Here is a 25065-nt window from a genome sequence, read left to right on the forward strand (position 1 = left end):
TTTCACTGGTCATCATGCCATACAGAGAAATAGAAGCAATTTATTTCAGTAATGTAAAATCTCGTTGTGAATGAGTCATTCCAGTTTGCATTTGGATGCGGTTGCACTCATCACTTCAATGCCACTTCTCCTCAAGGATCATAATTGGTTTAATCTCTGAATCCAGTGCAGAGATAGGTCCAGGATGTGTTTAGCCTAGGAAGAAGAGGGAAACTGCTAACCTAGCTCCGTCAAAAGTGAAAAAAAAGCATTTTAACAATCCTAATTTAGCATGGGTATAAATTTGGCCTCTGCTGTTGTACGTTCAAATTCCAGAAGTTGCTTGAAATGACGAATGCCACCACAGCCTCTGTGACTCTGGAAGCCACAATGGTCTGATTGCTGCCGTGGCCAGGTGCTCCAGCACAGGTGGGACATCCCGATGTTGCCATCAGCCATTGAGCAAAATGGGCATTCTCATCTTATAAAACTAGCTCTACTGCATGGGAGACAGTCCTGGATGCTTCCCATTGAGAGGGTTAGGAGAGTAGCTCTTTACTAAAGTTGGGGAATTTAATCAAACAAAATATTTAATTATCATCATTGAAGTATTTTCGCTATGAAAACAGAAAAATATGGTCTGGAAACACTTTTGATATAGCATAAATCCTACCTTTGTGTCGTTTGTCCAAGTTTGTTTTCGAGTGTGGAATGCGAGACACAATGCTCCCATTACAGCGTCAGAATGAGGCAAAAACTCGAAAACTAACTTGGACAAGCTGCAAAAAATTAAATTATTAAATTAATGGTTGATTGGAGGTATTTTCAAAGAGTAGCACATAGCCGCTTCCATAAACTCCTCAATGGGAAACAACCAGAGGCTAGCACAACACCGGCTTTTCTTTTGACTTTTTCTTTTGCAATCACCCCACCTTGGCTGCAAACAGACCGTTCACTTGAAAGCTTCTGCTCGGCATGCAAACTGTCGCAGCACCTCCTGGAGGTCAGACTGACAGAAACATCAACATGCTACATGACTGAACGTACTGGAGGAGAACCAGAATACTGACAGCAGTACTTCTAATAGTACAACACTGTGCACAGCAGTACTCACAGAGGTCACTGGTCCAACATACTGTATCTGTAAGCTGAACACTCTCACATTTCAAACTGAAGACAGATGTTTGAAGGCTTTTTTTTTTTGTGGCTTCACAGGCCACGCCCCAACAAATGATGGGGCGGGGCTTCAGCTTCAAGCCCAACCTCCTCCGGGTCGGTCTCAACTTCAGCCGTGCTACTGTTAAAAATAAACACTGAGATTTTAGTTCAACTGTCTTCTTAAACTGATTAAAACACTGACACCAAAACCATCCATGTGTTCACAAGGATATGGAGGATCAACCCAACTTTTTTTGGTCAGGTTTGGTCCTCCATACTTCAGTCCCTCCAGGAAATTGCAATCGCAATAATTAACGCAAATTTAAGAAATCTCTGCAATATTTGTGAGAGCTTGCGATTTTGCTAAATTACTGCAACTTTTCCAAATTAAATGGCCAAATCTCACCTGCCAACAAAAATAAGTGCCATAAACTGAGCAAAACAAGTCCCAAATGTTTTGCATAACAGTGGAGGGAAACTGTTTTGTAATCCTTATAACATTGTCGTCGACCACAAATAAAAATCTTCATTGGACTGTCACTTTTCTGCAGTAAAGCATACAAAACTGTCTGCAATCAATAAATCTTTATGTTAATGGATTTATTTTAATGGCATTATTGACTGATTTTATTTGGTGCTAATGTTGAGGTGAAACTTTAAATATAGTTGTTTCTGTAATATGCAGTATGCTTTTATCAAAGGGAATGATTACATATAACTCTTCATTGGTAGTAAAAAAAAACAAAACACATTTTCCTTTGCTTGCAATTTTCCCAATTCCTGTAATTTTACAGCAATAAGAGCACATAAAACATTTCAAATTGTGGCGAAATTTTTTAGAAAAGCTGATGCAAAATCAGGCATTTTTTGTTGCAATAATCACAAAAAACCTCTGGAAATCCTGGAGGGACTGATGCATGGATAGCTTAATATCTGCCCATCAGTTAGAGAAGACGTTGACCAACAGGAACGATCGACCCACAATAATTCAGTGTTTCCCTCTCAGATGTATTGTGTTAATAATATTAATAATCAGGTAATAATATGGTTAATAATACAGAAACAACGCCAGCTGGCTGTCCTGCTCAGTAAATATAACACAACCCCTCCCCACCCCGTCGCCCGGGCCAAAAAGGTCATCACAGAAACTGGCCTGGTTCATTGTTGTTTTGCAGCTCACACACACAAACAAACAAACACACACACTCACAAACAAACACACACAAACACACACACAGGGAGGGTACTGGACCAGTGTGAGTCTGCTGTCTAAAGGCAACATGTCCGTCCTGAGCAGCAGATCTGGAGTCAGCTCACCACACTGCTCTGCTAATAAGTTATCCTGCAGCTAATTTCACTTATTTGTTTCTTTGAGATTATGGCATTGTTAGCATCCCCTTACAATATACCCAATATTCCATAGGCTGTTGGCTAACAAGCTAACTAAACTATAATTTTGTTACCTAAATACTAAAGTTTCATTGTTGATATTTTGAAACTCAACACTTTTCCTAAAGAATATTCCTAATAAGTTCTTCTAACTGATGCGTGACAAGCTATCTAGAAGCAAGCAGCACTTATTTGTTTCTCTGTGATAGCAAACATTGTGGTAGCACTGTTAGCATTCCCTCACAACACATCTTATACATTCCATTGGCTAGAAGCTAAGCCCAAAGCTATCCAAAAAGCTAACTCACAATAACCGTCACCTATTTGTTTCTTTTTGAACATATTAACAACACCTGACAAACAATTCCTTAGCATTATTAGCATTCCCTCTCAACACTGCTTATATATTTCATTAGCTACTAGGACTAGAAGCTAAGCCCACTGCTAGCCAAGAAGCTAGTTCACAATAACCGTCACCTATTTGTTTCTTTGTGAATGTACAACAATGCTACCACTCAACAAGCAAAGTGTTAGCATTGTGAGCATCTTCACGTTCCATTAGCTTCTAGGACTAATAATGCTAACATTATACAAACATCAGAATATAATCTTTAACATTGTGAGCGAATGCTAACAAATCTATTCAACTAACATCTGCCACACAACATAATATAATTGTTAGTGTTCCCTCACAATGTTTTTAACGTTTTCTACTTTAGCTGCTGGGCTAACCAGGTGGCCCAAAGCTACAAGTACACATTAACTTCTTTAAGAATATGTTAACAAAGCTAGAACTCCACAAACAGAATAAAAGCTCACAATGTTCTTAACGTATTTTACCGGCTACTAGGCTAACCACGTAGCCCCAAGCTATTAATATTATGTTAAAAAAGCTAATACTCCACAAACAGAGTGTTAGCATTGTAAGCATTTCTTCCCAACAATGCTAATGCATTTCATTAGACACTGGGATTGGGAGCTAGCTTTTTGGGGGGGTTATACCAATAATGCTAACACACCACAAATAGAATAAAATCTCACAATCTTTTTAACGTATTTGACTGGCTGCTAGGCTAACCAAGTAGCCCAAAGCTATAAACACACTTTAATTTCTGAATATGCTAAAATGCTAACAAAGCTAACATCCAACACATCTGGATAGTTAGCATTCTCTCAGAATATTACCAATTCAGTCTCATAGCTGTCAGCTAATTTCTGTTAGCTCAAAGCTAAACATGGTGAGCTGACGCCATGACCTGCTGCCACCCCCTAACCCCCCACTCCCCCCACCCACCCCAAAAATCAGAAACAAAAACATTAAATGACTTTTATATCTTTTCACACAGAATCATAATAATAACCACTGTAATAATAATCACTGTATGGATCCACAGGTTTGACCGGAGCCACGCACACAAAGCCAGCCGTGCTCGCTGTGACATCATTATGGCTGACAGTGAAGTGGTCAAACTGTGCGTGAATGGCTCGGCACTGCTAGAAAATAAGTGAAAGGAAAGGAAAAGGAAAGGAACATTTAAAATTAAAAAGCAAGAAGCCATTTCCCAGCACAAAATGGCCTAGCACAGAGCATGATGGGCAAGCCCCATCAGAAACATCATCTTCATCATCATCATCGCCGCCGCAGTCTTTTGATGTTTGGTTTTAATGTTTCCAAGGCAACAGTCTCCATTAGACAGTGGTGGTGGTGAAAGGATGGGAGATGTAGTCGTCATGGGAACAGAGGTCAGAGGTGGCTGACGTTGATGATGACATGGTCGTGTTAAAGGGGCGTGGCAAGTTGGAAGATGTCCTGTGATTGGTTGGTTGGTTGGTTGTCGGTCAGGTGAGCAGAGAACTGGAGAAAAGTGTACAAACACTGAGTGTGTAAGAGGTATTTAAGTGTGTAATAATATATGAGGTGCTTCCCATTTGGCTAACGTGGCTCCCCACTTTCCTCACTCGCATCTCTTCCTCAAGTCTTAGGTTCTTCCATTGAGGATGCGAACGAGAGACGAGAGGATGAAGGAATTTAATTCACCAAACAGGACGTCCTCGCTCACTCTAGCACCATTTTCAGGAGACACCAACTACTTATGACGCACATCACCTCCACTGTCAAATATGAAGAAGTCAGCAACCAATATGTAGAAATAATTAACGGTTTAAAAGGAAAACAGCTGACACCTGGTAACTGCTCCAATTTTTTATTTGATTATAGGTCAGAATAAGAATAAGACACTAATAGACAATTTAAATCCTTTAGTTAATAAAGGAACAGAACAGACGTAAAAGAGCAAAAAAAAACTGCTACAGCCTACAGAATATGTTTAAATAAATTACTGATTATTTAGTTTGTGAGAGATTCTACACACGTTATTTTTATTTTATGAACAAATATGAATGGATGCCGTTGGTGCCGTCATTCCTGTTTCACAGGTGTTTTTTTCCTGATCTACTGTATTGTAATCATGTATATTAATATTGCAGTAAAGCTGTTTCCAACAGCCCAACTGTTTACTGTCCCGTCAGATCAGCTGACCAATCAATAAAGACATTTGATCAAAGAGGTGTTGCTGTCTGGTAAACAGCTTCCGCAGAGGATACACCTGTGGTTCCTCGCTCTAAGCTCCTCGTCTCCTCTGAGGTGCATTAAAGGGATTGGAACATCCTCGATGATGGCGGAGGGAGATCAGTTTCCAGGTCACAGCCAGAGGACGGAGGAGCGAGGACGGGAGGAAGCAGAAATTAGCAGAATGGAAAGCACCCCGTGTGTGTGTGTGTATATGAACTAAAGACTCACCTGTCATTAGAGAAGCTGACAGGTGGACTTTTTGCGAGTTTTCCCTGGAACCGGACTCTTCCTGTTAATCTGTCGCACAAGGTCATAGAAGATCTACACACACAAACACACATACATCAAAATTAATATCAGAATATATATTTTCATGTTGCCCTAAAGTCATGGCCAGGTTAAACTATGGGCCCCCAGGCTGACCCCCTGTTGACCCCCACTATACATGGTACTACTCTAGAATTACTCAAATAGTCAACTCTAGTGGAGGAGATATTTCGGGCACCCCCGATTCTGGAAGTAAAAATTACATTTATTTTTCTCATAGACAATGTGACGTGACTCACAGTTCTCTCTCTTCTACAGTTTGGATCAACATGAAACTCTCTCGGTTAAATCATCAGTACAAGAGATGAACAACTGTGTTAAAAAATATCTGGTTCTTTAGTAAAAAGTTGAAGGTACAAGACTGTGGATATAAAAATTTTGGGGTAGAAGTTAACTATGAATCCCAAGGTGCATTTCAGCAAGAAACAGCCAATCATAGAGATTCAAACTAGGTCATGTGTGCCGCTAACGGTGGGCTAAAGCTTAATTGAATCAGTTTGCTTTTAATTTCTGGGTAACTTCTGAGTGAGATCAATAACTATGGCACCACGTTTTGTTTACAACTTCAGCAACAAAGCGTTTTGAATTAATTATGCTCTGATTCACACCTCTGACAGGCTCATGGGTATTGTAGTATACTTAGCCATCCGCCAAAATCACAAACAAAAATTGGTGGTCAGAATATAAACCTGTAGGATTGTTACATTATCCAGGAGAGTCCTGAGTTTCCATGTTCAGTAACATCAAGATCAGTCAATTTTGAAATGGGACTACAGAATGAAGAAAAACACCTCAGAAACCAGCAGCTCCTCACACCTCACAATTCTATTGAAAATTGATTGATGAATGGTTCCAAAATGTTGGACCCATCCAAAACAGACCCATGGAAAACCTTCCTAAACCTGATATCTGGAAATCCAAATCCAAATAAAGATCCAAGAACAGTCAGACCTGAACAGAACAGTCGGAAATAGACTGGTGGCTACTTAGACCAATTCCAAAATATTATTAGAATTAGTCACATTGATATGTAATTTGGGTCCTGGATCAGATCGCCGTTACTACAAACTAACAGTACCTGTGAGGACCTCTAATGTAACTTTTAAGTGTGTGTCTGTGTGTGTGTGTCACCTCGTTGACGTTGATCTTGCTCTTGGCCGAAGTCTCCAGGAAGGCGCAGGAGTTCCATTGGCGGGCAAGGCCGATGCCTGACTCTTTGGCCACCACACGCTCCACCTCCAGGTCGCATTTATTTCCAACCAGGATCATGGGAACCTGCAGGAGTATTCACACTCATATTCACATTCATGCAACTCTTAAGTTAGCATTTTTTTTTAGTATCAAGTATATAATATTCTTCATGATGTTATGCACAAAGCCAACTACTCAACACAGCACTTGATATACTGATACAGAATGTTTCACTGCGTGCGTTTACATGTGTATGAGTATCCTGGATATGATCAGGATTTTGGGGGATCCCAGTTATGTGTTGTGCATATACAGGTTCATTTGAAAGAGGAAAAATATGCTCTCATCCATGGATGGAGTATGGCATAAAAAAATCCAATTCAAGGCACTCAAGTGGAAGGTTAAAAATAAAAAACTCTAATAATTATGGGGAAAATAATACATTAAAAAAATATCCCAACACATATCAACACACCTGCACCACACAATAAACCCAAACCAATAAGAAGTAATTCCACACACCTGTATCAATGTTAACACCATACCCAGAGTATAATCAGGATACTAATGTGTATGTAAACGCAATTAATGGCTCACCTCAACACACCACAAACCACAGACTTGTTGGTCAATCTTCTACAATATCTAATGTTTAATTTCTTTCTCTGTATCTTGGAGATATGTCTGACTGTTTGTGTAAATGTGATATCTGCCTTTTGAAGATTTTTATGGTATTTTTTTATTAGTAAAAAACACTGTTCCCAAATGCTGGCTTCAGAGAAACCCTCCTACTGCGGATCTTTTTATAGACACTGTCAAGTATCTACACTACATGGAAAAGAAGACTTATGACACCCTCTGACTACAGAAAAACAAGTGTGACAAATAAATGAAAGAAGATTTTTACTCACAGGAAACAGACACTAATAACATTCTTTTTTGTTACTCCTTTTTGTATCTTCATATTTTGTAAAATCGCTCCAATGCCAGTGTACTGAAACTATCTCTGCACCTATCTGTGTTAATTGTTGTTCTACACTAGCCTTCTGTTTTGTTCTACATTTCAGTTTCTCTGTTAGATTTAAGTTAAATTAAGTTTCAGAAAACTTCCACAATATTTAAAAGCAGAGACATCTATTCTGTGTAACCATTATTGAACGTAATATACTTTGATTCAAGGCTTCAGCATGTGGTCTTGCATTCAATCTTTCTATGCAAATGCAATACCAAAGATCAGCCAGGAGGTGTCACTGTTTTCAGTTTTAAATGCTTCAAATAAATGAACAATCAAAGTAGTTGAGTTCCCCTCACAAGTTAAATAGCAGAAATGATCAGTTGAGTAATTGATTAGTTGATAAACTGAAAATTAAACAGGAACAATTATGATAATAATTGATTAATAATTTATCAAGCACACATGCCAAACATTCTCTGGTTCCAGCTTTTCAAATGTGAAAGTTTGCTGCTTTTCTTTTTGATGTGATATAACATTACAAATTTAATATTTTTATGTTTTGGAATGTTGGTCTGATAAAACAAGTAATTAAACAGACAAATCAATTAGTCTAGAAAATTTTAAAGTGTTATTTTACTTGATCATTTTGTTGGTTGTTACTTTTTGACATCTGTCGTGTGATGTAAAATAAGTAGATGTGTGTTGTGAGATAAGTTACAATTTCAGCCTTTTCAGTTAGTAGAAAAACTTGACATATTGTTGTATTGTTTTCTTGTTATGTTGTGTTTCTGTAATTATTTACAGACTAAAGTGAACTTCAACTTCCTCATTAGAAACTCTCTAATCCAGCTTCTTAAAATCAAACTTTCACCCAGCAGGGGGCAACAAATCTAAAAGTCTTCAGCCAGACTACTTAAATTTCTACTCTTCTATGTTCTTGCAGCAATCTCGAAGATCTCTGAAGATTTTCATTTAAATAAATGTCTGTTGAGTCACTATCTATCACCGAATGAGGTAATACAATGGTGACTGAGCCTATGGCCCACTAATGAAAGCCCTTGCATTTGCAGTATTATGATTGTTACAAAACAGGTGTCTGTCACAACGTTTATTATTTTAAAAGCTTACTCTTATTGGCTTTTTACTTGCAAAGGTTTTACTGCATGTACAGTAAGTGTCTCTCCTGCGCTGCTCTGTGTATGCAGCACACACACGGAGGGCTGAGCCCCACCCCTCGCTGCTCCTCAGAGGAGACAAAGTAGCGCGGCCATAAATCACAGCAAATTGCAGTAGAGTCTCTCACACTGAGCCGAAATGAAACAAGTGCACATAAGTTAGGTAAACAACATAAACAAACAGTCTCTGCTGTGTTTTGCTGTCATTTATGGTCGCGCTGTATCCTCACAATGAAACAGGTGAAGTATTCGAGTTGATGACAACTACACTCGTTACGTTACTGTAAGTGCAATAAAACCTTTGCGAGTAAAAAGCCAGTAAGAGTAATGTTTTAATGGTATCCATGCAAAAAGAACAGCTCACCTGCAATTACCGCTTTGCTTATCACCATATGGTGGCGCCAAAGAGAATGAAACAGATTTTTGAGATTGCCACTTTAAAGTGAGACTTTTAACTTTTGAAAGAAGAAATAACAATTTCTTCCTTTTACAGATGAAAAGTTGAATTCATATATGATAAAACTCATTTTCAGTCAATTAAATGCACTCAGAAGTAGCTCATGTTAGCTACAGTTAGCAAATTTAAGATTGATATTGCTCTATAGCTAACATTAATTTTGCTAATTTCATGACTCTTGGGTGTGACCTTGACCTTGGAAATGGTAGTTTCACCAAATAATCTTCACTCAAGGTCCACTTACAGGCTTTTTCAGTTGTCAGTTGCAGTTGAAAGCTCAGGAGAAAGCTAGTAAGTGAGCGTAGTAGTGAGTGAGTGTGAGTGATTTATTTTCTCAAACTTGCGCTGGCGATATAAAACATTTTAAAATTAACTATCCTCCCGTAATTGCCACTTGCAGCCACAGTGGCCATTTTTACACAGGGTCACTTTAACTATAAAATCTGTGACTGGTGCACTTATCACTACACTCCGACTAATAATGTGCTTTGACAAAATAATCTAAATTTCCAGCTCCACTTACTACAACTACAACCGCAATGACACCTGAGAAAACTCTACTCGCCGGTGAAGACAACTGAAACTACAACATGCAGTCAAACTTGCAGTGTGTGTGTGTGTGTGTGTGTGTGTCGTACATCCTCAGTGTCCTTCACTCTGAGGATTTGCTCGCGGAGGTCCTGAAGGTCGTTGAAGGTGGACTGAGCCGTGATGGAATAAACCAGAGCGAAACCCTGACCGTTCTTCATGTACAGGTCTCTCATCGCCGTGAACTGCTCCTACAGACACACAAGGAGATAATCCGGGAGACGGTGAGGCGGATTCACAGCTACATTATACGGCCAAAAGTATGTGGACAACCCAATCTACCATCATCCCCCCTATGGCAGGTCCAATTCAAGTTTCTTGTGTGTATGTCCACTCATTTGCAACACAGGCTAAATATGTGTATGTGAATGGACAGAGAAGAGTGTCGGTGTTCCAGGAATATAAGATTATGAACGTTAGTTATGTCAGAATCTTAAAAAAAGTTCATATTCATGGATTTTTTTCATTCCTGTTATTATTCTTTGTTCTAGAACTGCAACAATTAGTCGATTAATCAATTAGTCGATCAACAGAAAACTAAATGCCAACTATTTTGATAAATCGATTCATCATTTTAAGTCATTTTTTAAGAAAAAATACAATAAATTCTCTGCTTCCAGCTTCTGTGAATATTTTCTGGTTTCTTTAGTCCTTAATGACGGTAAACTAAATATCTTTGGGTTGTGAACTGTTGGTCGGGACAAAACAAGACATTTGAGGACTGGGCTTTGGGAAACAGCAGTTTCACCATTTCCATTTTATAGTTCAAACAACGAATTGATTAATTGAGAAAATAATGAAATCAATCAATTAATTGATAATGAAAATGATTGCTAGTTGCAGCTCCTCTTCCTGGTCTTACTTTAATTTGAGAGATGCTCTCAGTAATGCTCTGGGGGATTTTAGCTGTGGGCTAAAACTTGAGCCTCATTTTTTTTAAACCTATATTTGTTTACATTATGACAAACTGTCTCCATTAAAATACGACGAATTAGCATTTAGTAGCTCCTGTTTGCAGTGTAGCCATGGATTTACAGACAAGTCTCACTGTATTACTTGGACACTGGAGTAAATTTTAAAACGATATAAGTCTCAGGGAAGTTCTGCAGTTATAGGGAGTGTCCTTTTTCTATGGTTTCCTCTTTTTGTAAACACTGTTTTTATTGTGCTTTTAACAACTGAAACTCAGAAAACACAATTCTGTACATAAAAACGTTTTTTTTCTACGTTGAGTTATGGATGTTTATTCAATGCAGACATAGGAGATGATGTGTGCAACTCACACTGAATCTAAAAAAAATGTGTATCGTGTTGGTGTGTTCAGATTTGACTGAGTTATGACTCAAAGAAGGAGTTTTTAGATCGCAGGTCACTCCTCACTTCTCTCCCCTGAAAACCTCAGGTTCCAGTTCCAGGTTACAGAAACAGGTCATCAGGTCAACAGATAGGTAGATACTGCATGTTAATAGATCTTACTGTTCCTGCTGTGTCCAAGATCTCCAACATACACTGCTGTCCATCGACCTCGACTTGCTGGAAAGAGAGAGACAGAGAAACAGAGAGTGAGCTGCAAGACAAAACATTCACCAAAACAAACTAACAACAACAAACCACTAAAACTTCCAAGATTTCACAATAACTGTTGCTGCAAACTCGATGACCTTTCTGCGAATGTTCAACTTCTGAGTCATTGTCTAAGATGACTATTAGAGAGAAATGATGAACCGTGTAACACTTCGAGCACTGTGGTCAGTCGGTCCATCCCTAAAATATCCCAACAACCACTGGAGGGATTACCATGACGGCTGACTCATTGAAAAATATAAACAAATATAAACAAATATGTTGCAATTTTTGTCTGTTTAAGCCTGTTAAAATATAACCAGCTGCATTTTCTGCACGTGTTTATGTTTCCCGTTGCCTTTAACAACCCATCAGGTGCACATTTCTCCATATTTTATGTCCTAACCAAGCAGGGAAGTAGTGTGTGTTAATGTCAATGTTGTGATCAACTTGCACAAATGTGGGTGGAGCCAAGTGGCACTAAAGGGGCACCGAGAAGATAAAAAAGCACCTTGTTTCCTTCCTTTGCCTCAATATTTATGTCTTCATCTCTTCCTCTTTTTGTATAGAAGCCCATTCATGACGAGATATAGATTCAACGTTTGTCGTGATGAAAAAAAATGTTCATGGAGTCAAATTTATGAAATAAAATAAAAAATCTACATTATGAGATAAAAGTCAAAATTATGAGATAGGGATTCAAACATTTGACTCATTAATTTAATTTATAATTTTGACTTTCTTGGGTGACTTGTACGAGGATGGCACCATTATGTCTTTTAATCAGTCAAAGGAGTCCTTTGCCTTACCTCAACACCAGTTCTGCCGTTACCTACAAATTAGACATCCCCTTGTTCAAACATTCGGATCTGCCTCCACACCACCTCCCACTGCAGGTGACCTCACTCGTAAGGTGTTTGGGCCGGGGCATGAAGCATCTCATTATTACTCAATGCCTCTGCGCTGCTCAGATAATTCGGCCTCCGCACTTGAATTGGTTCGGGAGTCTGATCTGGTCACGAAATTTACAGAGGAGGAGTGGAATCTGCTGCTAAGAAATCTCAAAGAGATGTCCAGAGACCTCAAAACCAGACTCATTCAATTTAAGATTTTGAACAGTCTACTGGACACCATCAAAATTATTTTGCCAGAGGGCAGAAGGCTCTCTGATGCACATGTTATGGGATTGCCCTAACATACAGGAACTTTGGGCAGGAATTAGCACTGAGATTGAAAGTATCCAAAGACACAAAATTCCCTTTTCTCCACAGCTATTTGTCTTGGGAGACCCTTCACTTCTTCAGGATATCAGCCCCTCAGATGCAGAGTGGATTCAGACAGTATTCATGATGGGCCGCAAACTAATCGTATGTGAATGGAGGCACCCTCTGTCATCCGCTGGTCTAGTCAGATAGGTCACTTGGCAGCTTTGGAGAAACTGACGTTCAGACTTATGAATAAAGTAGACCTTTATATGTTGAAATGGAATAAATGGATAACCCACACTGAGGGCTCGGATGGAGGCTCAACTCATGCATAACTCTTATCCCCAATCTTACTGTGTACCATTGTAAGAGCACTTATTTATCATAGTGTTATTTTATTTATTTTATGTTTCTCGCTGTTTACTTTTCATCCTGCCTGAATTAATTTGATGCATTATTTCATACGCGGCTGTCTCACTGTTCATGTATTGTTTGTCTTTATGATGTATTGTCGAAAATGAAAATAAAACTATAAATCTCAAAAAAAAAAATTTGACTATCTTATAATTTTGGTTTATCTGATCACTTAGACTTTTTATCTAATCATTTTGAGTTTTTATTGTGTACTTATGATTTTTATCTCAAAATATTGAATTTTTCTCTCATAATCGGATAATATTTATTATCTCATATTTTTGACTTTTTTATCACATATAATCTTATAATTCTGACTTTTAATCACATATGTTTGATTTTTTTGATTTATTATCTTAACATTTTGGATTTTTATCTCACAATTTGGATTTACTGATATTTTTATTTTTATTTTGATCGTGGTCAACTTTTCACCTATTTTTTATTTTCCTGGCAGAAATAGGCTTCCATATTCTCCTTCTTCACTCAATTCTACTTGTTTCATCACCTCATTTCCCATCTCTCTATAATCTTCCTCCTTTCATTGATCTTCTTCCCCTTTTTCATTGCGTTTTACTTTTTTTTCTTTCATATTAAAAGGACCAGTGTGTAAGATTTAGGGGGATCTATTGGCAGAAATGGAATATAATATTCATAATTATGTTTTAATTAGCGCATAATCACCTGAAAATAAGAATTGTTGTGTTTTCATTATCTTAGAATGAGCCCTTTATATCTACTTAGGAATCAGGTCTTCTTCCAAGGAGCCCACCATGTTACACCACATTTCTACAGTAGCCCAGAACGGACAAACCAAACACTGGCTCTAGAGACGGCCTTTCACGTTTTTCACGAGTAGGTTCTCCTACATGCTTCGAAGTGCGGGGCTGAGGGGAGGGGTATTCAGTTGGTTGTAATCTGCAACCTAAAATCTTAGACACTGTTCCTTTAAGTGGTTTGCTTGTTAGCAACTAATATTAGCCACTAGCCAACCCTCAGTCTGTCTGATCTCCATCTCATCCCCCCCCACGAACTACTGACTACTGTCTCACATCACTTCCCCTGTTCATATAGACTAACATGTTATTACGAGGACAGACAAATGGGTTGAAACTGTCTCACCTTCCTGTAGGAATCCTCTATCGTCGGGTCATATTTCTCCACAAAAATTCCCTGAACAAACTGGACAGTCTGGAGACAGACAGACAGACAGACAGTGAGACAAACAGATAGACAGGAAGTGAGACAGGCAGTCAGATAAAGAGAAGTAGGCCAGTAGTGTTAATGGAGCTCTGTTCTGTTCTCTATTGGAAGTCATTAGAATGGAATTAATGTGACACACTGACACGTCTCCATTATATCATCTGGAGTAAAGCTCTTCATTGTAGTGAGACTCGCACCAGTGTGTGTGCGTGTGTGTGTGTGTGTGTGTGTGTGTGTGTGTGTGTGTGTGTGTGTCAGTGTCAAACAGAAGCCCTGAAGAAGAAGATGATTCATAGAAAACAGACAGGATGACATCAGTCTGCGTCCATTTTTTCCGGCAGAATTTTCTGTGAAATTGGGCCTCATGCAAGAAGCACTCGTACAGGCAGTTTCATTCCTAATATGCACATACGAGTGATTTAACGTTTGTGGCATTCATCAGTTTTCTTGCACTTAGAATTTTCTCTGAGGTACGAACGAAATTTACGAGTGGTCCAGAGCTGTCGTACGAGTCATGAATAGATCATCTCTGCCTTTCTTCACAGCGGAGAAACACTTATGACTTAAAGTTATAATGCCCTAATCTGAATTAATTTGGAGTTTATGTATGGTACCAAAATTAACACGGCTGACAATTTACTGAGAGCTTATTTTGGCACAGCAACTTCTACATTTCAGTAGTTGTTGGAAACTTCCTGCGTCTCTCTGCAGCTCTCTGTCTAGTATCATATGTTGCGTTGCAGCTGGCAGTGTAACATCACCTGTAGACGATATTATTCTCTCGCCTAATATCTCCGTGACTGTCACATGACCGCCTTGTTTTTCAGCATTTAACTTCATGTCAAAGTCTTTACTTCTGTCACAGTGCAGAGCTGCTCGGATGGATTCATATTTCATCATTTATTCATAATTGTTTTGAATCTTCTGCTGTCACTCCTAAATCTGTTATGTTTTCATCTGCTGATGTCTGAAAGCAGGACTTGAAGCTGCGCAGTGTTTTTTTGTGAATGAAACTCGCCCACAAACAAGAGTGGAACATTGAGCCTTAAATGGACATTTTAGGAGTTGTGGATTATGCTAATGACCCTCATGTACACGTGGCATTCATCAGGCTGAAACAAGCTATTTACGACAAGTTCGGGCAGTGAAAAGACTCTGTTGAATCCGACTTGGAAGACAGACAAAAAGTCAGAGTTTTAGGATAAAAATATGAAAATGTTCTTGCATGAGGCCCAACGTCTAATAAAAGAGCTTCATATTTTACAAAGCAAAAGGCCAAACGTGGAAGGAACACCACAAATGACACTAGACTTGTTTCTTTATCACACTTAAGGTTAAAAGTAAGCAATTAGTTACTGTAAACATCATATATGTTGAGTTAAATTTTCTGTATTTTTATTAATGTCAACAAACGTCACGTGCAGAGCCAAACCAACAATGAACTGATCTACTAACAAGGAGAGGCTGCAACTAACGATTGTTTTCATTATCGATTAATCTGTCAATTATTTTCCTGATTAAACGATTACTCCTTTGATCATTTCAGTCCTCAAACGTCTTCTTTTGTCCATAACCCAAAGATATTTAGTCTACTGGAATCAGAGAATTTTGACTTCTTCAAAAATGACTCAAAACGATTAATCAATTATCAAAATAGTTGCCGATTCATTTTCTGTCTAATCATTGCAGCTCTACTAACAAGTCTTATGTGTATCCAAAGACTGATGTATCTTATTCCTCTGTGTCGTAGACCGAAAAACATCCAACTGTTTTTACCCTTATTTTTAATTTGTGCATAAAAAAAATGCAGAAAATAACTAAATATTGCAAAATATTTTGTCTGAGGTGTAAAAGTAGTTGTGTGGATAAAAAGCAAATTTAAAACAGACTTTGTGAAAAAAAATGATGACGTACACGAAGCATGTGACTTAAACGTCACTGAAGATCAGATCTGTGTGGAGCGATGAGGAGACTGTAACCTTCCTCATTGTTGGTTTTGGTCTTTTTATGGGATTTGTTGACAAGAAGAAAAATACAGGATATGTATTGATTTATTTGTTTATTTGATAGGAACAGAGCACATTCATGAACATCAGTATAAAATACAAGATGTAAACATGCCGGAGTTAGAAAAAAAAATGCTCATTTACATCCGTAGTCCCTAGACAGGTAACAAAAACAAAAACAGTTTAAGTAACGACATGCAAATATTCAAATACACAAGCGGAAAAAGACAGATCACACTGTACACACGTCTGGTTAAAAGTGATCACACATCGATATGTACAAACACCTCAGTAGAGACAGGAAGTGGCTTCTGTCACTTACCAGAGCTGACTTTCCGACTCCTCCTGATCCTAAAACAACCAGTTTGTATTCACGCATCCTGACTGTCTGTCTGCTGGGCGAGAGACATAAAAACAGAGAGAGAGAGAGAGAGAGAGAGAGAGAGAGAGAGAGAGAGAGAGAGAGAGAGAGAGGGTACCAGGTTACTCACTTCACCCCTGGACATCATCTCCCAGCAGCCAATCAAACAGCAGTATCACTGTAAGCCCCGCCTGCTGCTAAAACGCACCTGGTGCTGTTAAACTATCAATTACACACACACACACACACACGCAGATTTCCTCCCTCTCACTGGGAGGTAATAATTACCCAGCATGCATCTAGGCTGAGTTAATGAAAACAGAGCGATCACGTGATCACACAGCTGGTGGTGATGTCACAACTGTGGAATCCTTCCCGGTTACTGTTGCTATGATCCCCGTTTGTGTGCGTATGTGCATATCTGTGTTTGTCGTTCTGTCTTTGTGAGGACGTTGCGGACGCTCTTCACTACTGCAGAGGCCTGTTGACTCGGTTTAAAGGTTAGAATTAGATTTATGTAGTTCCGGTAAACGATCAATCACCAATAATGAACATTAAATTAAATAACATAGGAGCATTTGCATCATTATTGGCAAGAAGAATTGTATTAAACTGGAAATTAGCAGCCCCGCCTAAGGCTTATAAATAAAGGCTCTGTCCAAAAGTGTTATTCCACTTAGGGTCCAACACTTTCATAATATTAAAGGACGACTTCGCCGATTTTTCAGGTTGATTCCTATGGTTCGATAGTGGGAATTTACAGCCTTTTTCTCAGTTTTCTCTAGTTGTAGGGCACCAATTTAAAAAAATAATAGCACATCTCCACTAGATAGGTGACCTAGTTTTAAGAATTCGTCATAATTACAGCATTTTTAAGAGTTTTCCCAACTGTAGGTGAAGGAAATTATCTATCCATGTATCTATTTATTGCAATGTACAATTATTATTTTCTTTTCCCTATCTATTTTTTTCTTTATTTTCTCTCAGTTACTGTATCGTTACATTTTGAAAAGGGTCATCAGCTATTATGTTTGTATTGTGTCAACAGTAACAGACAGCAGTGTACATGGGGGGTGGGAAGGAGGGCGAGGCCTATATGTTGACGGGTTTAAAAGAAAAACATGTTAATGCTCTCGCTCTGTGCTCAGTGTAACTTTAAGCTTGGTAAATCAAAATATTGTGCAAAAAAAATAAAGGAAAATAGATTTATTGTATGTTAGGGTTGGGATTTAGTTATGACGGTAACCTGAAAGTATCCAAAGTGGTTTAAAATGAGAGAAAGTCGATATGATTTGAGAGGAATTTCTGTGTTTAAAAAACAAATGATGAAACGTGAATTAACGGGACAGCTGCAGTGAGGGTCTGAAAACATGTAGCACACTTAGCAGGTTTAAAAAAAAATGATTTTGATTTATTTTAATTGATCAGGAAGGACCACACATAGCAGGATATGTACGTTTTTTTTGTTTTGTTTTGGGTTGGACTGGTCTTTTGTTTGTTTGTTTTATTTGTTTGTTGTTATGTCTTGAAGTCAATATGACGTATGTAAAAAATGTCGGCACAATCAGCTGTAGCTTCAGCCTTCACCTTTCTCACAATGCAGAAATATTCCTGTCTTGTAACTGTGGTATTTGAGTAATTGCCTTTTTACATACAATTTGAGATGAACTTGCGATGCATCGTTTAGCCTATAAGATCTTTGCATCTGTAAAATCTGATTTATTCATATATAATTATTGTTAGAGTCCCTATGCCTGTATTATTTAGAAATGTGACCAATAATTGGATATTTAGATTGATTCCTCCTCTCTAAACTGTTTCTCAAGCGCGCTAGCATGCTACAGCTAAGTGGTGCGCTGCCAAAACATTCCAGGTGGAAGTCGCTCTCTAGAATTATTGTTCCAAATGTCGGATCATGTGGATTATTAAACTATTTTGACAGTGACTGTTTGAGTCACAAAACGTATGCATGTAAACTGGAGACAGAGGACATTACACTACAAAGGACTTGTGAGAAGGCCTGTTTGTGAAAGGTCTGAGTGGGTTTTTTTTAGACGTCAAACAGAAACAGCAGAAATGAGATGCAGTACTCTAGAAACAAATATGTAAAGTAAAAATGGCTTTTTTTTAGTTAATTTATGATTTGCTGTGTGCTGAAGAGATAAACTCAAACTCTCTGCACCTTATTAAATTGCATAGCATCATTCTTTTGCATTGCGTTGAATCAAATCGTGTCGATTCGCATCAGTAGTTGCTTCATACGTGTCTTTAATGCATCAGATCGTTGGCGTTGCATCAAAATGTGTATCCACACGTCTGGTAGTTTACTTTGGCTTAGTTGTAAGTTTAAAAGAATAGCTGTGATTTCCCTGCAAGTGTGTCTGTGTACAGCATAGGAAGTCATTGTTACAATATATCCTGTATATATACACACTCAGCGAGCACTTTATTAGGAACATCTGTGCAATCCAATACAACAGCTCTGCCATAAACTCTACTTTTATGAAGTTTATACATTTTCAGGTTTTGTTGTCTGAAAGGTGATAATTCTGCTTTATGTTTATTATTGAGGTTGTAGTGGGGGGGTGGTGGTGGTGTACTGGCTACTTCAATATTATATTGAAAAGTGTTCCTAATATTTTGTCCACCACATTAACAAACATGAGTTTGGTTCCTAGTATCGTGTTTGCTGTATATACTAACTGTCTCTGTTATTGATTGCAGACTAAAATTAATTTCAATTCCAGTGGTTAAGGTTCGGGTTAGGGGCAAGGGAATGTAGGGCTGCAACTAACACATTTTCTCGATCAATCAGTTAGTTCTTTGGTCCATAAAATGTCGATCACTGTTTCACAAAGCCTGAGATGACGTCCTCAAATGTCTCGTTCTGTCCACAATCCAAAAATGTTCAGTTTGCTGTCATAGAGGACTAAAGAAACCAGAAAATATTCACATTTGAGAAGCTGGAACCAGAGAATTTGGAGATGTCCTCTGTAGATCGACTGATCAATTGATCAACTAATGGTTGCAGCTCTAAGGGAATGCGTTATGTCCTCACAAGTATAGAAAAACGTGTGTGTGTGTGTGTGTGTGTGTGTGTGTGCATACCAATCATGCTTTGCTGCGTGTTTACAGCCGCTGGTGTGGATGCAGCGACAAGAAGCAACATGACAGAGACAACACACACACACACACACACACACACACACACACTTATAGCTTCTCATCTCTGTTACTAAGGGTCTGCCAAGGTTTCCGTGGTGATGAGATAAATGTAAGTGTGTGTGTGTGTGTGTGTGTGTGTGTGTGTGTGTGTGGTGGTTAAGTAGGTGGTGTGTGGACCGAACATTAACATCACCCTCTAACCGCCATCTTTCTCTGTTATTTTACCCACAATCCCCAGTTTCTGTCCAGTTAGGACGGCAGTACAGTGAACACAGAGAGCTGGTGATGAACTGTGACCTCAGAGGTTTATAAACCAGATAATTTGGGTTTGTTTTTGTTTTGCGCTTCTGCTTTTTAATTTCATATCCACTTATTATTAAAAATAGCAATAAATTTCTATTTCTAGTCTGTTAACTTCTTGTTTTTCTGTAAAGTAATTGTTATAAAACATGCGATACAAATATAGATTATTATTATTATTAATAACAACCTTTATACGCCACCATTTAATTTATTCGTTTCAATGGTTTTTTTGTTATATAACAAAAACTGAGGGTGTGAACAGTTTTTATATATGTAGTATTTGTACTGCAGCTCTCCCAAAATAAACATAGAATATATTAAATTAAGCAGAGATTCATTTCATTTATTTGTTTCAATGTTTTTTGAATTGTTTTAGTTTTTTTATTTATATTTTTGAAATTTGACACCATGCACTTAAAGCTGCATTATTATTGTAATTATTATTTTTATCATTATCATGTCTTGCATGTAGGGCTGCAGCTAACGATTATTTTCATTATTGATTAATCTGCAGGTTATTTTCTCAATTGATCGTTTTGTCTATAAAATGTCACTAAATAGTGAAAAATACCCGTTATGATATCTTAGAGCTCATGGTGACGTCTTCCAATGTCTTGTTTTGTCTGATCAACAGTAAAAACTCCAAAGATATTCAGTTTACTCTCACGTATGACACAGAAAAGCTTTAAATCGTCACATTTGAGCAAATTTTTTAGCATTTTTGCTGTAAAAAATGATGAATCAATTATTAAAATTGTTGTTGTAGTTGTTGCTATATTTAAATAAAGGTTTATTATATTATTATTATTATTATTATTAAAAACAATCTTCATTTGCCATCATGTGAGACTTCTACGACAGGAAAACACATCTAAGGGCACTAAATGAACCAGAAAATATTCACATTTAAGAAGCTGGAATCAAGGAATTTGGACATTTTTTTCTTAAAAAATTACTCAAAAAACAATAAATTGATTGTCAAACTAGATGGTGATTCATTTTCTATTGTTGCAGCTCCAAAAGCACATGAAAGAAATCTTATCATCTGTCCAAAGCTCATTCATGTTTATGAGCACAAAACTGCATCATTAGTGCATTTTATGAGTTTATAATCCCTACCGGACTAAAAATTTAATACTGATGATGCATAAAGGTATCAGGCTACATCTGAACGCATCACCAGAGGTGGATTTCAGTGCCTGAAGGGGTGAGCAGGGCCTGTCTCGCTACGTCTCTCTTCAGTTCGATGCAACAAGTCCTGGCGAGTTCAGGGAATCGCAGGAAGTCACTGACTGAAGCAGCAGCAGAGGCGGCGGCAGGAGAGGAGGCCGTGCAGTCAGAGGACGGTGAGTCTGTCGGACGAGCTGAAAGTCTTACGTCAAACTCTTAAAATTCTTCGGTTTCATTTAGACACTGACTCGACATGAGAGTTCCCGGATCTGGATTTCCCCTCATAGCTCAAGACACGTCACCTCTGCCAACAGTTAAATAAACACACAGTTATTCTTTTTTAATTTAACTTTATCCTATTTTATTGTGTTTATCTTTGTTTAATTGTAAATGTTATGATTCTCTGCATTCATGTAGGGCTGCAAATTAGGTTCTCAATTAATCAATGATTAATGAATTAATTGAGATAATCAGCAAATTAATCAATAATGAAAATAATCATTATTTACTCTGTGATTTACCTTCGAAAAGTCAAATAGTCGCGTAAATACAGGGGATGGACCGCTTCTCCTGTAATGAACAAAATAACAGCAACTAACAATCACTTTCATTATTGATTAATCAGATGGTTATTTTCCTAATTAATCAATAAATGATTTAATCTAACATGTCAGAAAATAGTAAAGAATATCTTCTAAAACATCTTGTTTTGTCTGACCAACTGTCCCAAAACTGAAAAATATTCAGTTTACTGTCATAGACGACTAAAAAAAAACATATATTTGCATATTTTTGGCTTTTTTGCTTGAAAAAATATTTAAACTATCACCAGATTATAGCTAATAATCTTAAATCGACTAATCAATGAATCAACTAATAGTTTCAGTTCTACACTTGTATGATATATTGATAACATACATTAGTACAACACTAGAAACAATGGTCTCAAAATTTGAACATCACAAGTTTCAGTTAATGCAGAGGTGATGTACTGCTGTTCCTGTTATTTTGTCCACCCCCAGTAATAAAACTACCAAATCAATACTAAGTGATGCACAAAATCAAACATCATCATCCATAGTTGTTGGTTGTTTTTTTTTACTTAACTTACAGTAACTCTAACGTTTGCTTCATTTTTTGTAAATTACTAGAAATTTTGACGATTACTTTCTTGCTACTTTGCAGATATTGATTTTATAATCAAACACACACATGCTAAAAATCAAACTACCCAATAATCAGGGCCGTATTAACACTCTGGGGGGCCTAAATCAGACGCCCCAACCTCCATTTCCTCTCCTGAGTTCCCCTAATTAGTTATATAGCTGCAACGGTTAATCAAATTAATTAATCACGCAAATATGACAAATATTTGATGATTCCAGCTTCTCAGTTGGGAGAATTGGCTGCTTTTCTTTGTCTAACATTATAGTAAATTAAATATTTTTGTGTTTCAGACTATTTGGACATTCAGTGACGTCATCTTGATCTCTAGAATTTTTTTCACTGGCATTCGTTAGCATTTTCTAGTGTTTTCTTATGCTTCATAGACCAAACGATCAATTGACCAAGAACATACTTGACAGATTAACAGATAATGAACAGAATCATTAGTTGAAGCCCTGTTTGGCTGGAGATGAATAAAAACATGTAAACATCATATATACTGAAATACTGAAGGCGTTGAAACAGGATTAGGACACGACAAGGAGCCACTTTAAGGCCCAAATCATTGTAGTACAAACTGTACTTTAGTGGTGCATATTACCAACTAATCAATTCACTACAAAGTGAGAAAGCTTGTCCTTCACCAAATCACAAAAAACATTAAAATGATGCTCAAACATTAATGCATCAATAATAATAATCCAATAATAAACACTGTACTTTTACTTTTGATACTTTATGTCCATTTTGCTGGTTATACTTCTATATTTTTTAAGAATGGATTAATCATTCGGTTTATAAAATGTCAGAAAATAGTGAAAATTGTCTGTTATAGCCTATAAATTGCATCCTTTATTGTCTTGTTTTATCTGACAGAGTCCACAACCCCCAAATTATTGAGCTTATCGTCATAAATGACAAAGAAAACCAGCCAATTGTCACCCTTAAGGAGATGAAATCTGAGAATCTTTCACCTTTTGGGATTAGAAATGTCTGTTCAGCTCTACTTGTGATATATTTTCACATTCTATTGTTGCTTAAATAAAGGATCTGAGTGCCTTTTTCTACCTTTGGATTTAATGGATCACAAGGTAATTAGGTTGGGAGACCCTGCTCTAGGTGACTATTGGTGCATTTAGATGATATTTGCACAAATAACTTAGAAAAAGAAAGCCACAATGGTAAAAACCAAACATGTATTCACCGTTCATGTCACTTCTCTAATCTTTTCAGTACGTGTTGTGGCCTTTAAGAGGAAGAAAACACCATATTATGGTGTCAGAAAACAAGAAACTATGTAGCGAAACTTCATACTATCAATATTGGACTGATGTATGGCCCCACTCTCCATTAATCTCTGTATTTTACTCAATTTATTTGCACTGTTATGTGCATTCAAAGTGTAGTTCTGCTTTTTCCTACAGGCACAGAAGGCAGCATGATGTTAATCTACTAAAGTAAAGTTGTTGGAGGAGAAAGATGGACTCACAAACACTCACAGATCCCTGAGTCAACCAGAACTAGGTGGGGCCTGTCAATACTCAGTGTGTGTGTGTGTGTGTGTGTGTGTGTGTGTGTGTGTGTGTGTGTGTGTGTGTGTGTGTGTGTGTGTGTTGCTGACAGAATAAAACCAAGCCTTGTCTACACACTACAGACAGACAGGTAGACAGACAGACATGAGAGAGGCAGACGGGTTCTTCCAAACTCTTTAACTCTGCAGTCTGTAATAAGTTACTTCCTCTCTTTTTTTCCTCCGGCAGAGCAACGGGAGTTCCGCAGATCTGTGGCCGTCTCGGAACGCTCCCTGCTCGGCTACCTCTGCCAGCAGGCCCCGCTGCCTGCTTGGAGGACCGCGACACCCGAGCCAAACAGCAAACCAGGAACACATCGAGCTCTGCGGGCGTGAGGCGGGCGGATAGACGAACAGACACCCGACGTGATGTCCCTCAGCCGCCTGTCTGTGTCTAATATCAACAGTATTATCATTAACAGTGCTATCTGTCTGTCTCTCCGCCTGTCTGTCCGTCTGTCCGCCGGTCGCTTCCGCAAACCCAGCCCAGCTAGGCTGTGCTCGGCACCGGCCTGCCCCCCTCCCAGCCCCCGTCGGACTGTCCCGGTCCGTCCTGGGTAAAACCTACATGTACGTGACGGAGAGAAGACAAGAAAAAGAAGATGGATAGAAAAGAAAAAGAGAGAAAGGAAGCTGTACTCACAGTCATCCACCCGTCCGCTCCGCTGCGCTCTCTCTCTCCGGTTCTCCGGTAACGTCGCTCTCTCAGAGCCGCTCCCTCCTGCTGCCGCCGCGCGCTGACGTCAAGTTGCACGCGATAAACGACGGCGCTTCCTGTCTGTATATTTAAAATAAAACCCTTACAGGCGAGATGTACGGAAGTAGATCAGTGCCAGAATAAATTCTGTTAGTTCAGAGACTGACAGTGTTGGAAGGTAACTAAGTAACTAAAACAAAGATTGATGAATCTCATATAGATGTTATTGTGTTTTTTGCTCCTTCGGATTCTTTTGTTGTTTTTATTTTCTATTTAGTATGTATTTTGGACAATTTTGTTTTTGTTTTCATTGTAGGTTACTATTATTTATTGTTTCATATGAAGAGTTATTTCACTTATTTTCTTATCTTTACATTTGGCTTGTTTTGCCTTTTTGTTTTATTGATACAGTGTGATTTTAATCATTGTTTGTTTTTATTGTTGTTGTTT

At 38.1% G+C, this 25065-nt stretch overlaps 1 protein-coding gene across 5 annotated transcripts; it reads right to left on the reverse strand.

Moving 5' to 3' along the window:
* Positions 1-3839: 3839 nt before the first annotated feature.
* Positions 3840-24810, reverse strand: LOC121890414 (ras-related protein Rap-1b). 5 transcript variants are annotated; one of them, XM_042402645.1, is made up of 9 exons: positions 24562-24807; positions 21703-21751; positions 16505-16574; positions 14096-14164; positions 11268-11324; positions 9842-9982; positions 6557-6700; positions 5327-5419; positions 3840-4381 (listed from the first exon to the last, which is right to left on the reverse strand). In XM_042402645.1, the coding sequence occupies exons 3-8, from the start codon at positions 16559-16561 to the stop codon at positions 5333-5335; spliced, it is 555 nt and encodes a 184-aa protein (XP_042258579.1). In that variant the 5' UTR covers positions 16562-16574; positions 21703-21751; positions 24562-24807; the 3' UTR covers positions 3840-4381; positions 5327-5332. The 5 variants fall into 5 exon arrangements, with proteins under 5 accessions (XP_042258579.1, XP_042258580.1, XP_042258577.1 ...); XM_042402646.1 differs by lacking the exon at positions 21703-21751 and having other exon boundaries at positions 3840-4402; positions 24562-24810; XM_042402643.1 differs by lacking the exon at positions 21703-21751 and having other exon boundaries at positions 16505-16577.
* Between the last annotated feature and the right edge of the window lie 255 nt (positions 24811-25065).

Source organism: Thunnus maccoyii, chromosome 23 (assembly GCF_910596095.1).
Source record: "Thunnus maccoyii chromosome 23, fThuMac1.1, whole genome shotgun sequence".
NCBI classification, from domain to species: Eukaryota; Metazoa; Chordata; class Actinopteri; order Scombriformes; family Scombridae; genus Thunnus; species Thunnus maccoyii.